General features: G+C 51.8%; 1 protein-coding gene across 5 annotated transcripts in view; it reads right to left on the reverse strand.

The window, feature by feature from the left end:
* The window catches only part of arl13b (ADP-ribosylation factor-like 13b), a 123,479-nt gene that overhangs the window by 76,213 nt on the left and 30,152 nt on the right, over positions 1-17,114 (reverse strand). For all 5 annotated transcript variants that reach the window (XM_038802187.1, XM_038802189.1, XM_038802188.1 and 2 more), the window contains exons 3-4: positions 16,692-16,762; positions 8,881-9,130 (exon numbers count right to left, since the gene is read on the reverse strand). In XM_038802187.1, coding sequence (XP_038658115.1) covers positions 8,881-9,130; positions 16,692-16,762 — 321 coding nt within the window. The remainder of the gene's footprint in view (positions 1-8,880; positions 9,131-16,691; positions 16,763-17,114) is intronic.

Genomic DNA, 17,114 nt, shown 5'->3' on the forward strand with positions numbered 1-17,114 from the left:
AGACATGGGCAGCAGAGGCACAGGAATAGCACCTGCACACCTACATTTCAAGAACAAATTTAAAAAAAGACTCTACACTTGTAATAATTAATTTTCATTGTCAGAAAGGTTGATTCACAGTTAGCAATGATCACATTGTTAAAAAGGTATTTACACTTTGGTGACAAGACTTAACTTCCTATTGCCAGTTAAATTTGTATCTTGTGCTCAAATACATAGCTTCACGCCATTCAATCCATTTTAATAGTGAAAGACGATTAAATTAAATTTTGTAAAGCCAAGGGAAGGGTGGGTCAACCAACATCATAACGTTTTAATATCCTGTTCAAATGAGGAATCTGTCCCTCAAATGGTCATTAGTCTCCATTAGTCTCACTTCTAATTTGGGAACAAAATCCGGTCCATATTTCCTATTCTGCATCAAATTGATCGTACTGTCTCGTTATGGAACAGAAACTGAAACCTTGTTGTGGATTTACTGAGGCATTGCAGCGCCACCTACTGACTGGTAGCTTGTCGAAAACATCCAGTATCAGACAAACACATGTTCCTCTCTGTAATATTCGGTACATAGTGAATTTAATTTCAAGTTATTGAAAAGCCTCCTACATCCAATTTCAGACGATCAGAATTAAATTATACTATTTCTCAGGGAGGGGGGGGGGGGGCAGTTTTCTATTCTGTTCCAGATTGCAAGTATTTCTACATTACATACCATTATTGAGAAACAAGAACTATATTTAGATATTTAGCATTTACTAACTTAAAAGTGACTTCAACACAGGGTCACAGGGTCAAGAGAGTGAGTCAAGATCAAACAAGTCTGAAATTAGTCGCCAATGGCAAAAAGGTCTGAAAGTTTGTGACAGGGAGTCATGTAACGATAGCACTTTTTAATTATCTGTAAAGAAATGCAAATACTTCTAGGCCATTTCAAATGGGTGGAACTATGAGACTTCAAGTGAGTAGAAAGATTAATTTTCCCTTTGTTGACCATCTATAACCATCAAGACTGCATTAGGAAAATCAGTAATGACATGGAAAGATTGGGGGAAATCCAATAAATTGGAACGTTTTCTGCGAGTCACATGTTCTTAAAAACTACTGGAAAATATAAGTTGCTTAAAGCAGGGACAGATTGGTAATGCTAATAGAACTCGTGCTTTGGATATATTGATCATATTGAGCCCAGCAATATTTCAAACATGTGTTTACCTAAAGCAAGCTGGGAACAATGGGGAACAGGATATAAAATGGTTTTGAATAAGGTGTTAGAGGTTCAAGGGAGGATACAAGGTGTGAACTGTGCATTTATATTTTAAAAGATAGACCCACGAAATGAAGGTAATTAAGTTTGACTCCTGAACAGGTTAGTTCAGATAAGGAAAGGTCAAAAAGGAAACAACTCTACACCAGGAGGTGATCAAACCTATGCAAGGGTAGCTGCTTCTGACCTCAGCCATAGCAGGAAGAGCAGTTTAACTCCCAGCAAGCTGAGTCTGTGAAGAAAGCCTATCTTGAGAAGCCAGTTGCTTGTTTAACCCCAGAAGAAAATCCCAAAGAAATATAACTGCCTGGTGCGGTAACTGTTACTGGATGTTTTATTAGTTTTTTAAAAAATGATGTTGTGGAACAATTAGAGAGAATTAGCTCTGAAGGCGCTGAAAGAAAGGTGTTTGGAATTAGATGAAGTTAGAAATACTGTGTCCAGCTATTGTCTTGGTTAAGGGAAATTGTAGTTTAGTTTATTGCCATGGAATCATAGAATTTCTACAGTGCAGAATGCCATTCGGCCCATCGTGTCTGCACCGAATCATTGATAGAGCACCCCACACAGGACCACTCCCACACACCAGCCCCCCCCCCCACACACACGCCAGCCCCCCCCCCCACACACACACGCCAGCCCCCCCCACACACACACGCCAGCCCCCCCACACACACACACGCCAGCCCCCACACACACACACACGCCAGCCCCCCCACACACACACACACACACGCCAACCCCCCCTCCCACACACACACGCCAACCCCCCCTCCCACACACACACTCCAACCCCCCCTCCCCCACACACACCACCCCCCCTCCCCCACACACACCACCCCCCCTCCCCCACACACACCCCCCCTCCCCCACACACACCACCCCCCCTCCCCCACACACACCAGCCCCCCTCCCCCACACACACACCAGCCCCCCTCCCACACACACACACCAGCCCCCCTCCCCCACACACACACCAGCCCCCCTCCCCCACACACACACCAGCCCCCCTCCCCCACACACACACCAGCCCCCCTCCCCCACACACACACCAGCCCCCCTCCCCACACACACACCAGCCCCCTCCCCACACACACACCAGCCCCCCTCCCCCACACACACACACCAGCCCCCCTCCCCCACACACACACACCAGCCCCCCTCCCACACACACACACCAGCCCCCCTCCCACACACACACACCAGCCCCCCTCCCACACACACACCAGCCCCCCTCCCACACACACACCAGCCCCCCTCCCACACACACACCAGACCCCCTCCCACACACACACCAGACCCCCTCCCACACACACACCAGACCCCCTCCCACACACACACCAGACCCCCTCCCACACACACACCAGACCCCCTCCCACACACACACCAGACCCCCTCCCACACACACACCAGACCCCCTCCCACACACACACCAGCCCCCCTCCCACACACACCAGCCCCCCTCCCACACACACACCAGCCCCCCCCCACACACACACCAGCCCCCCCCACACAACAGCCCCCCCCACACAACAGCCCCCCCCACACACACACCAGCCCCCCCACACACACACCAGCCCCCCCCCACACACACACCAGCCCCCCCCACACACACACCAGCCCCCCCCCACACACACACCACCCCCCCCCCACACACACCACCAGCCCCCCCACACACACACCAGCCCCCCCCCACACACACCAGCCCCCCCACACACACACCAGCCCCCCCACACACACACACCAGCCCCCCACACACACACACACCAGCCCCCCACACACACACACCAGCCCCCCACACACACACACCAGCCCCCCCACACACACACCAGCCCCCCCCACACACACAGACACACCAGCGCCCCCCACACACACACCAGCCCCAGCCCCCCCCACACACACACCAGCCCCCCCCCCACACACACACACACCAGCCCCCCCCACACACACACACACCAGCCCCCCCCCACACACACACACCAGCCCCCCCCACACACACACACACACCAGCCCCCCCCACACACACACACACCAGCGCCCCCCACACACACACCAGCCCCAGTCCCCCCCACACACACACACCAGCCCCCCCACACACACAAGCCCCAGCCCCCCCCCACACACACACCAGCCCCAGCCCCCCCCCACACACACACCAGCCCCAGCCCCCCCCTACACACACACCAGCCCCAGCCCCCCCCACACACACACCAGCCCCAGCCCCCCCCACACACACACCAGCCCCCCCCCACACACACACACACACACACACCAGCCCCCCCCACACACACACACACACCAGCGCCCCCCACACACACACCAGCCCCAGCCCCCCCCACACACACCAGCCCCCCCACACACACAAGCCCCAGCCCCCCCCACACACACACCAGCCCCAGCCCCCCCACACACACACCAGCCCCAGCCCCCCCCCCCACACCACACAGCACCCCATCCCCCACACACCACACCAGCCCCATCCCCCCCCCCACACACCCACCCCCAGCCCCCCCCACACACACACCATCCCCCCCACACACACCACCATCCCCCCCCACACACACAACCATCCCCCCAGACCACAACCACCCCCCCAGAGACACACACCCAGCCCCCCCCCCCCCACACACACACCAGCCCCAGCCCCCCCCACACACACCAGCCCCAGCCCCCCCCCACACACACCATCCCCCCCACACACACACCACCCCCCCCACACACACCAGCCCCCCCCCACCACACCACCCCCCCCCCCACACACACCATCCCCCCCCCACACACCACCCCCCCCCACACACCACCCCCCTCCCACACACACCATCCCCCCCCCACACACACCACCCCCCCCCCACACACCAGCCCCCCCACACACACACCACCCCCCCCACACACACACCAGCCCCCCACACACCAGCCCCCCCCCCCCCCACACACACACCAGCCCCCCCCCCACACACACCACCCCCCCCCACACACACCAGCCCCCCCCCCACACACACACCCGCCCCCCACACACACACCATCCCCCCCCACACACCCATCCCCCCCCACACACACCACCCCCCCCACACACACCCCATCCCCCCCCACACACACACCATCCCCCCCCACACACACACCAGCCCCCCCCACACACACACCACCCCCAACACACACACACCATCCCCCCACACACACACACACACCATCCCCCCACACACCCACCCACACCATCCCCCCACACACACACACCATTCCCCCACACACACACACACCATTCCCCCACACACACACACTAGCCCCCCACACACACACCACACCATCCCCCCACACACACACACCAGCCCCACCACACACACACACCACCCCCCACACACACACACCATCCCCCCACACACACACCCATCCCCCCACACACACACACACCACCCACACACCACCATCCCCCCCCCCCCACACACCCCCCCCCCCCCACCACACCATCCCCCCCCCCACACACACCACCACCACCCCCACACACACACCACACACACCACACCCCCACACACCACCAGCCCCCCACACACCACACCAGCCCACCACACACACACACCAGCCCACCACACACACACACCGGCCCACCACACACACACACCGCCCCCCACACACACACCACCCCCCACACCACACACCATCCCCCACACACACACACCATCCCCCCACACACACACAGCCCCCCCACACACACACACCCCCCCACACACACACACCAGCCCCCCACACACACACCATCCCCCCCACACACCACACACACCAGCCCCCCCCCCACACCAGATACACCACACACACAATCCCCCCCCACACACACCACCCACTCCCCCCACACCCACACCCCCATCCCAGCCCCCCCACACACACTCCCCAGCCCCCCCACACACACGCCCCATCCCCCCCACACACACACTCCCCAGCCCCCCCCACACACACGCCCCATCCCGCCCCCCACACACACACCTCACCATCCCCCCCCACACACACACCCCATCCCCCCCCCCACACACACGCACCAGCCCCCCACACACACACGCACCAGCCCCCACACACACACGCACCACCCCCTCCCACACACACACACCAGCCCCCCCCACACACACACACACCGCCCCCCCCACACACACACACCCCCCCCCCACACACACACACCTTCCCCCCCCACACACACCCCCCCCCCCCCCCCACACACACACACACCCCCCCCCCCACACACACACCACCCCCCCCCCCACACACACACACCAATCCCCCCCCACACACACACACCACCCCCCCCCACACACACACCCACCCCCCCCACACACACACACCAGCCCCCCCCACACACACCAGCCCCCCCCACACCCACACAACACCATCCCCCCCTCCACACACCACACACCATCCCCCCCCACACACACACACACCACACCCCCCCCCCCCACACACACACACACACCCCCCCCCCCACACACACCACCATCCCCCTCCCCACACACCACCCCCCCACACACACACACACACCATCCCCCCCACACACACACACACCACCCCCCCCCCACACACACACACCACCAGCCCCCCCACACACACACACCACCCCCCCCCCACACACACACCATCCCCCCCCACCCACCACACCCCCCCCACACACACACACACAGCCCCCCCCCCCACCACACACACACACACACACACACCCCCCCCCCCACCCACACACACACACACACACACACACCATTCCCCCCCACACACACACCATCCCCTCCCACACACACACCACCCCTCCCACACACACACCCCCCCCCCACACACACACCACCCCCCCCCCCCCCACACCCACACACACCAGCCCCCCCCCCCACACACACACACACACACCACCACCCCCCCCCCACACACACCACCACCCCCCCCCCACACACACACCACCCCTCCCACACACACCCACCCTCCCCTCCACACACACCATCCCCCCCACACACACCATCCCCCCCCCCACACACACACACACCATCCCCCCCCCACACACACACACACACCACCCCCCCCACACACACACACACACAGCCCCCCCCCACACACACACACCATCCCCCCCACACCACACACACCAGCCCCCCAGCGCATTCCCCACACACCCCCCCCCCACACACACACACCAGCCCCCCCCCACACACACACACACACACCCCCCCATCCCCCACACACACACATCACCAGCCCCCCACCACACACAACCAGCACAGCCCCCCCCACACACACAACACACCAGCCCCCCCCCCCACACCCACACCATCCCGCCCCCACACACACACACCACACAGCCCCCCCCCACACACACAACACAACACCAGCCCCCGCCACACACACACACACACAGCCCCCCCCCCCACACGTACACACTACACACCACCAGCCCCCCCACACATCCACACACACACCCACCCAGCCCCCCCACACACACAACCACAAGACCGCAGCCCCCCACCACACAAAACCACACACACCAGCCCCCCTCCACACACACACACACCAGCCCCCCCCACACACTACATCCAGCCCCCCTCTCACACACGACACCAGCCCCCCCCACACACAAGCAACCATCCCCCCGCCTCACACACAAACCACCACGCCCCCCACACAACAGCACACAGCCCCCCCCACACACACACCAGCCCCCCCCAAACACACACACCGCCCCCCGCACACCACACACCAGCCCCCCCCCACACACACACCAGCCCCCCCACACACACAACAGCTCCCCCACACACACACCAGCTCCCCCGCACACACAAACAGCCCCCCCCGCACACACAACAGCCCCCCCCGCACAACACACCAGCCCCCCCCGCACACACAGCCCCCCCCACACACCCAGCCCCCCCCACACACACACAGCCCCCCCCCACCCCCCCACACACACACACAGCCCCCCCCACCACACCCCCAGCCCTCCCCCCCACACACACACCAGCCCCCCCCTCCACCCACACACACACACACCAGCCCCCCCCCACACACACACACACCAGCCCCCCCCCACACACACACCAGCACCAGCCCCCCCACACACACACACACCAGCCCCCCCCACCACACACACACCAGCCCCCCCCCACACACCACCACCAGCCCCCCCCCACACACACACACCAGCCCCCCCACACACACACACACACTCAGCCCCCCCCACACACACACACACACCAGCCCCCCCACACACACACACCAGCCCCACCCACACACACACCAGCCCCCCCCCCACACACACACCAGCCCCCCCCCCCCCCCCCCACACACACACACACCAGTCTCACACACCCCAACCTGGCTGCAGCCCTCCCCTCCCTCCCACTAACCCCTCACTCATCCGCCCCTCCTCCACCTTCACGCTACATGGATTCACAACCTTGCATGGATGTCGGGGAGATGGAGTGAAAAACCAACAACAACGATGATGTATAAAGGGATACCTTTTTATAAATTTGAGTCAAATGCCAACCTCTTGTAATATGTTGATTGATGCGGCTGTCAGGGCCTATAACCCAAACCCTGGAATCTTGATACCAGGTCTTGGCTCCACTCCTCCCCCTACCCCTCACAATGGTCCTGCAATTGTCCCGACAATGCCTCCTCCCCTTTAGCAAGAACCATAGAACCCTACTGTGCAGAAGTAGCTCATTTGGCCCTTTGAGTCTGCACCGACACTCTAAAAGAGCAACTTACCTGGGCCACTGCCCTGCCCAATCCCTGCAATTCCATAACCCCACCTAACTTACACATCCTTGGGGCAATATAGCATGGCCAAACCACCTTACTTGCACATCTGAAAGTGCAAACTCTACACAATGACCCAAGGCCTGAACTGAATCCGTGTGCCTGGCACTGGGAAGCAGCAGTGCTAACCATTATGACACCTTGCTGCCTAGACAGTTCCTCCAGCCGCTGCTCCACCTGTTCTTTCTTGCCACAGTCGGCAAAAGTCAGAATTCCACCCAACAGCAGACATTTCTCATGCTTGTTAAATATTTACTTGTGACAGAAATTATTTTTTTAAATGAGAAAATGTTTTGAGCTGAATGGATGACTGGGTGTGGGGCAATTCAGTTTGCAGCTTTGCCCATGAGTAGCTCACCATCACGTCAAGACTGAACGGTCAGATATTGCAGTCTTGTAACTGATTGACATATGTAAAGTTGTACTGCAAAAGGAGAGTCGTTCAAAGAAATTATTTCTATTGGTTCAGATAGATAAAATCAGGTGATTAGGGTGCTACAACTTCAGAAAAGTTCACTTTTCCCGCAGTAACTTGCCCCTTTACATTTCAGCTTTTAAAAACCTGTATGAAAGTCTGAGATACTGATCAAAATAATCCAAGCCTCGGCATCCTACAACCATTTATATTAATAGTTGGAAAATTGTTGGCTAGTGAGCGCAGAAGCAGAATACACTGGCCAAATGTTTATCTTCCGGTCACTCAGAGTTAAACAAATGAAAGATTGATGATATTGCTGTATATACGAATACTTGTACCATTTTATTAAAACAAATATAAATGAGATAATAGATTTGTATGCAATTTATTTTTCTCTATGGTCAGAGGTAATACTTACACTAATACAGGTTTCCCTGATATCCTAGGATGCCTTATGACCTCTGCCACAATATCTTTGGCTTCTTCTATTCGATCAACATCACTGGAGTCCACAACAAAAATAACACCAAAGGACTCAGCGTAATAGTTCTTCCAGATACCACGAATTCTTTTTCCTCCTCCCAAATCAAAGATGGTGATTTCAAACTTGTCCTGTTTTAGATCAATTCTTGAAAAACCCACTGTGGGAGCTATATCTTCCAGAGACTCTGCAACAGAAAAGAAAATTATATGTATACATACTCTATGAGTCAATGAAAAACTTAAATATTTTAAACCCATTTTTCTGGCCCAGTATTGAACCTCAAATGGAATCTTGCACATAATAGAACTAATTAGAAACCACTGAATCGTATTCCGAGTACGCACATTAGAACCAGTTTTTAATCCCTTAGCAGGCACAAATGTAGTAATACTGCTTTGAAAACTCAAGTGCTAAACTTCCGGCCCCATCCCTGCTGTCAACCTGCTCAGTGCCATTTTCACGAGGCCTAGCTATAAGTGGCTGGAATGTGGCGACTAGGGGCTTTTCACAGTAACTTCATTGAAGTCTACTCGTGACAATAAGCGATTTTCATTTCATTTTCATTTCAATTTCTGCCAACAACAGATGACAGCCTCACAAGTATGTAAATCTAGATCCTGTGACTCAATAGAATTCCACTGCATTTTCATTCACAATCAGAGAAAAATACAGTGCAAAAAAGGCCGTCATGCCCATCGGATCTGCACCGCCGCATAAAAAGCACCTCATCCGCCAATCCTAATCCCATTTGCCAGTATTTGGTCCAGAGCCTAGAATGTTAAGACGTGCCAAGTGCTCATCCAGGTACCTTTTAAAGGATGTGAGGCAACCCGCCTCTACCACCCTCCCAGGCAGTGCATTCCAGACCATCACCACCCTCTGGACAAAAAGGTTTTTCCTCAAATCCCCCCATGAACCTCCCGCCCCTCACCTTGAACTTGTGTCTTCTCGTAACCGACCCTTCAACGAAAGGAAACAGCTGTTCCCTTTCCACCTTGTCATGTCTCTCATAATCTTGTATACGTCGAAAAGGTCATCCCTCAGTATTCTCTGCTCCAGCGAAAACAACCCAAGCTTATCCAACCTCTCTTCATTACTAAAATGTTCCAGGCCAGGCAACATCCTGCTGAAATGCCTCTGCACCTGCTCCAGTGCAATCACATCCTTCCTATCATGTGGTCACCAGAACTGCACACAGTACTCCAGCTATGGCCTCACCGATGTTCTATATAACTTAAACATGACTTCCTTGCTGTTGTAATCTATGCCACGATTGATAAAGGCAAGTGTACCATATGCCTTTTTCACCACCGTGTTAACCTGCTCTTCTGCCTTCAGAGATCCATTTACAAACACGCCAAGGTCTCTTTGTTCCTCAGGATTTTAGAGTGTGATGTCACTCATTGAATATTTCCTTGTCAAATTGCTCCTTCCAAGTGTAACGCCTCACACTTTTCAGAATTAAATTCCATCTGCCACTTTTCTGCTCATTTGATCATCCTGTCTATATCTTCCTGCAACCCAAGACTCTCAGCCTCACTATTAACCACCCGGCCTATCTTTGTGTCATCCGCAAACTTACTGATCCTACCCCCCACATAGTCATCTAATTTCTTTTTAATAAATTTAGAGTACCCAATTCATTTTTTCCAATTAAGGGGCAATTTAGCATGTTCAATCCACCTCCCTTGCAAATCTTTGGGTTGTGGGGGCGAAACCCACGCAAACACAGGGAGAATGTACAAACTCCACACGGACAGTGACCCAGAACCGGGATCGAACCTGGGACCTCGGCGCCCAGAGGCAACAGGGCTAACCCACTGCACCACTGTGCTGCCCCGTTATTTATATAAATGACGAATAATAGTGGACCCAGCACAGATTCCTGTGGTACACCACTGGGCACTGGCTTCCAGTCACTAAAGCAGCCTTCTGTCATCACCTTGTTTCCTACGGCTCAGCCAGCTTTGAATCCATCTTATCAAGTTCCCATGCAGTTGCCTTCTTTACAAGTCTCCCACGCGGAACCTTGTCAAATGCTTTGTTGACATCTATGCAAACTACATCAACTACACTACCCTCATCTATGTGCTCAAAAAATTCAATCAAATTGGTTAGGCCTGACCTCCCTCTGACAAAGCCATGCTGACGACTCCTGATCAAACATTGCCTCTCCAAGTGGAGACAGATTCTCTCCTTCAGAAATGTCTCCATTAGTTTCCCCCCCATTGACGTGGAACTCACTGGCCTTCAGTTCCCTGGCTTATCCTTGCAGCCTTTCTTAAATAGTGGAACCACATTCGTGGTTTTCCAGTTCTCTGGCACCTCTCCCGTGGCCAGAGAAGAATACAAAATTTAGATCAGGGTCCCTGCGATCTCCTCCCTCGCCTCCCACAGCAACCTGGAACACAATTCGTCCAGATCTGGAGATTTGTCTACTTTTAAGCCTGCTAACACCTCCAATGCCTAGTCCTTCCCCATAACAACTTGCTCAATAACCTCAGTCTCTCTCCCAGAGTTCCATATCTGCCCCCTCATTCCCTTGGGTGAAGACAGATGTGAAATATTCCTCGAATATCCTACCAATATCTTCTGGCTCCACGCACAGATTCCCTCCCCCTAAATTCTCTAATGAGTCCTACTTTTTTCCTAGTTTTCCTCTTCCCATTGATATACTCACAGAATATCTTGGAATTTTTCCTACTTCTACCAGCTAGAGATTTATCATATCTTTGCTCTCTTAATTGCTTTAGAACATGGAACATACAGTGCAGAAGGAGGCCATTCGGCCATTGAGTCTGCACCGACCCACTTAAGCCCTCACTTCCACCCTATCCCCGTAAACCAATAAGGTCACTAAGGGCAATTTATCATGGCTAATCCACCTAACCTGCATGTCTTTGGACTGTGGGAGGAAATCGGAGCACCCGGAGGAAACCCACACAGACACAGGGAGAATGTGCAGACTCCGCACAGACAGTGACCCAGCGGGGAATCGAACCTGGAACACTGGTGCTGTGAAGCCACAGTGCTATCCATTGTGCTACCATGCTGCCCAAAAAACTTCCAGTTTCTTAAGCTCCATCCTGCACTTTCTGTACTCCACTCATGCCTCTGTTGATTTTCTCCCCTTGTACTTATTAAAAACCTTTCTTTTCCTTCTCATTGCATCCTGAATATATCTGGTCATCCATGGTTCTTTGGGCTTGTTACTCCTTCCTATTGTCCTAGAGGGAACATGTAGGGCCTGAACTCTCCCCATTTCATCTTTCAACACTCCCCACTGCTCTTCTGTAGATCTCCCCACCAGTAACTCATTCCAATCTACCTTGGCCAGATCCTGCCTTATTTTAGTACAGTCTGTTCTCCCCCAATCCAATACTTTTTTCTGCAATTTGGATTGGATTTTGTACTTGTTTATTGTCACGTGAACAGAGGTACAGTGAAAAGTATTGTTCTGTGTGCAGCTCAGGCAGATCATTCCATACATGAAAAGAAAATACATAGGGCAAACACAAAAATACACATTCAACTCGCCTTACTCTCCAGAAATTTACTGCCGCTGTATTCCCTCTGGCTTGTTTTTCTGTTATACACTCTTTGCGATATACTGTGTTCCGATTCTGCTCAGTCTGTGTCCCCTCCCTCTGCCGAATTAGTTTAAACTCCTTCCAACAGCCATAGCAAACCCACTAGAAAGGATGTTAGCCTCACTCTGGTTTAGATGTAGATCGTCCCGCTTGTACAGGTCCCATTTTCCCCAGAAACGGTCTTAGCATGGTGAATGTTCAGTGCTGCATGCATTCCGTTATACGGCAGGCTAGAGATCTCAAATGAACATTTCAAACAATATTCAAGGGCACACTCATTCACAAGTAGTCAGATCTTTGGTGTCTCTCTGAAGAGCTAAAGGAGCTTTTATGATCAGAATTTCAAATTGTGCTACTTTTGACATTTCAACCATCCTGTTAGCACAAGTGCTAATTTTCCTGATGGATAACGGACATTGCCACCCCTTACTGGCTATATGAAAAGGGCAGCATCAGTTCGGGAAGCTTTAGGGACCATCACACAGCCCTACAAGGAATTCAGGTTGGAGCATGACACTTCACAAGCAGAATTACGTAGAACAGTACAGCACAGAACAGGCCCTTCAGCCCTCGATATTGTGCCGAGCATTGTCCAAAACCAAGATCAAGCTATCCCACTCCCTGTCATTCTGGTGTGCTCCATGTGCCTATCCAATAATCGCTTGAAAGTTACTAAAGTGTCCAACTCCACTATCACAGCAGGCAGTCCATTATACACCCTAACCACTCTGAGTAAAGAACTTACCTCGGACATCCCTCCTATATCTCCCACCCTGAACCTTATAGTTATGCCCCCTTGTAACAGCTACATCCACCCGAGGAAATCATCTCTGAACATCCACTCTAACCCCCTCACCATTTTATAAACCTCCATTAAGTCGCCTCCTATCCTCCTCCGCTCCAAAGAGAAAAGCCCCAGTTCCCTTAACCTTTCCTCATAAGATCTATCCTGCAAACCAGGCAGCATCCTGGTAAATCTCCTCTGCACCCCCTCCAATGCCCCCACATCCCTCCTACAGCGACGCGACCAGAACTGCACCACAACACTCCAAATGTGGTCCCACCAGGGTCATATACAGTTGCAGCATAACCCCGCGGCTCTTAAACTCAAGCCCCCTGTTAATAAACGCTAACACACTACAGGCCTTCTTCACGGTTCTATCCACTTGAGTGGCAACCTTCAGAGATCTGTGGACATGAAGCCCAAGATCTCTTTGTTCCTCCACATTCCTCAGAACCCTGCCGTTGGCCCTGTAATCCGCATTCAAATCTTTTCTACCAAAATGAATCACCTCGCACTTATCAGGGTTAAATTTCATCTGCCATTTTTAGGCCCAGCTCTGCATCTTATCAATGTCTCTTTGCAGCCTACAACAGCCCTTCACCTCATCCACTACTCCACCAATCTTGGTGTCATTAGCAAATTTACTGACCCACCCTTCAGCCCTCTCCTCCAAGTCATTGATAAAAATCACAAATAGCAGAGGACCCAGCACTGATCCCTGTGGTACACCGCTGGTAACTGGTCTCCAGTCTGAAAATTTTCCATCCACCACCACCCTCCTCTGTCTTCTACATGATAGCCAGTTACTTGTCCAATTGGCCAAATTTCCCTCTATCCCACACCTCCTTACTTTCTTCATGAGGCAACCATGGGGAACCTTACCAAACGCCTTACTAAAATCCATGTATACAACATCAACTGCTCTACCTTCATCTACACACTTAGTTACCTCCTCAGAATTCAATCAAATTTGTGAGGCAAGACTTGCCCTTCACGAATCCGTGTTGACTTTCCCGGATTAAGCTGCATCTTTCCAAATGGTCAAAAATCCTATCCTTCAGGACCTTTTCCATTAAGTTACTTACCACCGAAGTAAGACTAACCGGCCTATAATTATCAAGGTCATTCCTACCCCCTTTCTTGAACAGAGGAACAACATTCGCCACTCTCCAGTCCTCTGGCACTATCCCTGTGGACAGTGATCAAAGCCAAAGGCTCTCCAATCTCATCCCTTGCCTCCCAAAGAATCCTTGGATATATCCCATCTGGCCCAGGGGACTTGTCGACCCTAAGGTTTTTCAAAATTGCTAATACATCCTTCCTCAGAACATCTACCTCCTCCAGCCTACCCGCCTGTATCACACGCTCATCCTCAAAAACATGGCCCCTCTCCTTGGTGAATACTGAAGAAAAGTATTCATTCAACACCTCTCCTATTTCTTCGGACAGCATTCACAAGTTCCCACTACTGTCCTTGACCGGCCCTAACCTCAACCTGGTCATTCTTTTATTTCTCACATAAAAGGAAAGCCTTGGGGTTTTCCTTGATCCGACCCAGCAAGGACTTCTCATGCCCCCTCCTCACTCTGCTAAGTCCTTTTTTTAAGCTCATTACTTGCTACCTTGTAACCCTCAAGCAACCCAACTGAACCTTGTTTTCTCATCCTTAGATACACTTCCTTTTTCCTCTTGACAAGACATTCAACCTCTTTTGTGAACCATGGTTCCCTCACATGGCCATTTCCTCCCTGCCTGACAGGGACATACATATCAAGGACACGCAATATTCGTTCCTTGAACAAGCTCCACTTTTCATTTGTGCCTTTCCCCGACAGTTTCTGTTCCATCTTATGCTCCCTAATTCTTTCCTAATCGCATCATAATGACCCCTCCCCCAATTATAAACCTTGCCCTGCCGTATGGCCCTATCCCTCTCCATTGCAATAGTGAAAGACACCGAATTGTGGTCACTTTTCATTAATACTCTAGGAGGTCCAGACTGAAGTTCAGGTAGCTGAATCAGCAGTGTGAGAAGACTGAGATTCCGAAAGAGGCAAGACCATATACCTATAGAATGTTGCAAGAGTTGGAGCCCATGACTGGTACTCCATTGCTTGTGGAAGCTGAAGTGATCCTTATGCAGCAGGGACATTTTAGGTTGAAGGCTTTTGCAGTATGGCTGCAGTGCGTTCCTGCAAAAAGCAAGTCACAAATGGGTTCCAAAAAAAGAGTCACATTGGACTCGAAAAATAGCTCTGCTTCTCTCTCCACGGTTGCTGCTAGACCTGCTGAGTCTGTCCAGCGCCACTTGTTTGGATCACAGAGACTGTTTGCCAGGTTTAAAGAATTGATCGGACTTTCCGTGGACCACAGAAAGTGGCAGGAAAAGGGCTATGGGTCGCAGGGTTACCATAATGAAGAATGCCAACAGCACACATATGGCTATATGTGCAACAACCCCTGCAACAACCTGACACCTTCATGAAGCGCAAGTGATTTTACTCCCTTAAAATCTAGCATATACCCCACAACCCAAATATGTGCTTGGGTATGTGGATTGGCCATGCTAAACTGCCCCATAATTGAAAAAAAAAATGAATTGGGTACTTAATTTTTAAAAAATTAAATCCAGCGTGTATTTGTAAAAAGGTGGGTCATTTAATGAACCCGACTGATTTTTTAAAAATAAAAAAGGTGACTAAACCAGCTGACAGTGAAATGTCTATCAATGTTATTTATAGGGCTTCCAGAAAGTGTTTGATAAAATTCATCACAAGAGACTGTTAGCTGAAGTTGAAATTCATGAAATTGAAGGCAGATTTTGTTGGAAGACAGAGAATAGGAATAAGGGGACGGAATGTTAATTAGCAAGATGTGACAAGTATCATCCCAAAACAACCGGTGTTGCGGCTTCAACCATTCACTGTATTTATTAATGATGAGGGATCCTTCTGGTTGATGAACTCATGCTCATCAGTGCAAGGTTAGAAGAGCACTCTTGCACGACTGGCAAGTTTGAAAATGAACACGGCTGGTGTCAAATCAGCATTACGGGCTAATGGCCTAGTCTTGTTTACTGTACCACAAGTGTGTGAGGAGTGGATTTTGTTCGCAAAACAGTAGCCATCATGTCAAAATTATTTTGTGGCTATCATACTTATCAAGAGCCAAGGTTTCTTAATGGGGGCAATGTCCACACCACAATATCTGATATGAATGAGAGATTAAATGTAATTTTTAGAATTTAAAGCTACAGCTGTTATGTCTTGTTAGACAAGATTTCTAATTTACAATGTTTATATCTACAATTACCACAGAGAGCTGGAGATAATATAGCTAGAAATTTCAACAGAGCACCAAAGATTTCTTACCTCCTTGAATCCCTTTTACAGTTGCGGTTTTCCCAGCATTGTCCAATCCTACCATTAGTAGAGTCACCTTCCTGTGAAAAGAGCATGTTACATTTACGTAAGGCTACTTTTTCCATTTACAACTTTTTCCATTTACAACATGATACACGATTCAAAATAAGGTCCAGGGATTTCAGAACTTGTATCATTATATAGTCTTGTCGGTGTAGACTTTTTGCTTTGATAATATGCTGGAATATGAATTAATGATAGCAAAAAGCAATATGGTGTTTCCTGTTGAGACAGTGAACTTTTCTGCTGAGACAGTGAACTATGGGCTAAGTGACTCTAACAGATGTACCTTCCAAAGACAGTGGGTCAAGTAAGGACCAGTTCCCCATTTTCTTCAGAACTGTTATTCTAAGCTGTCAAAACAGCTGCGAC

The sequence above is a fragment of the Scyliorhinus canicula genome, chromosome 7, assembly GCF_902713615.1.
Source record: "Scyliorhinus canicula chromosome 7, sScyCan1.1, whole genome shotgun sequence".
NCBI lineage: Eukaryota > Metazoa > Chordata > Chondrichthyes > Carcharhiniformes > Scyliorhinidae > Scyliorhinus > Scyliorhinus canicula.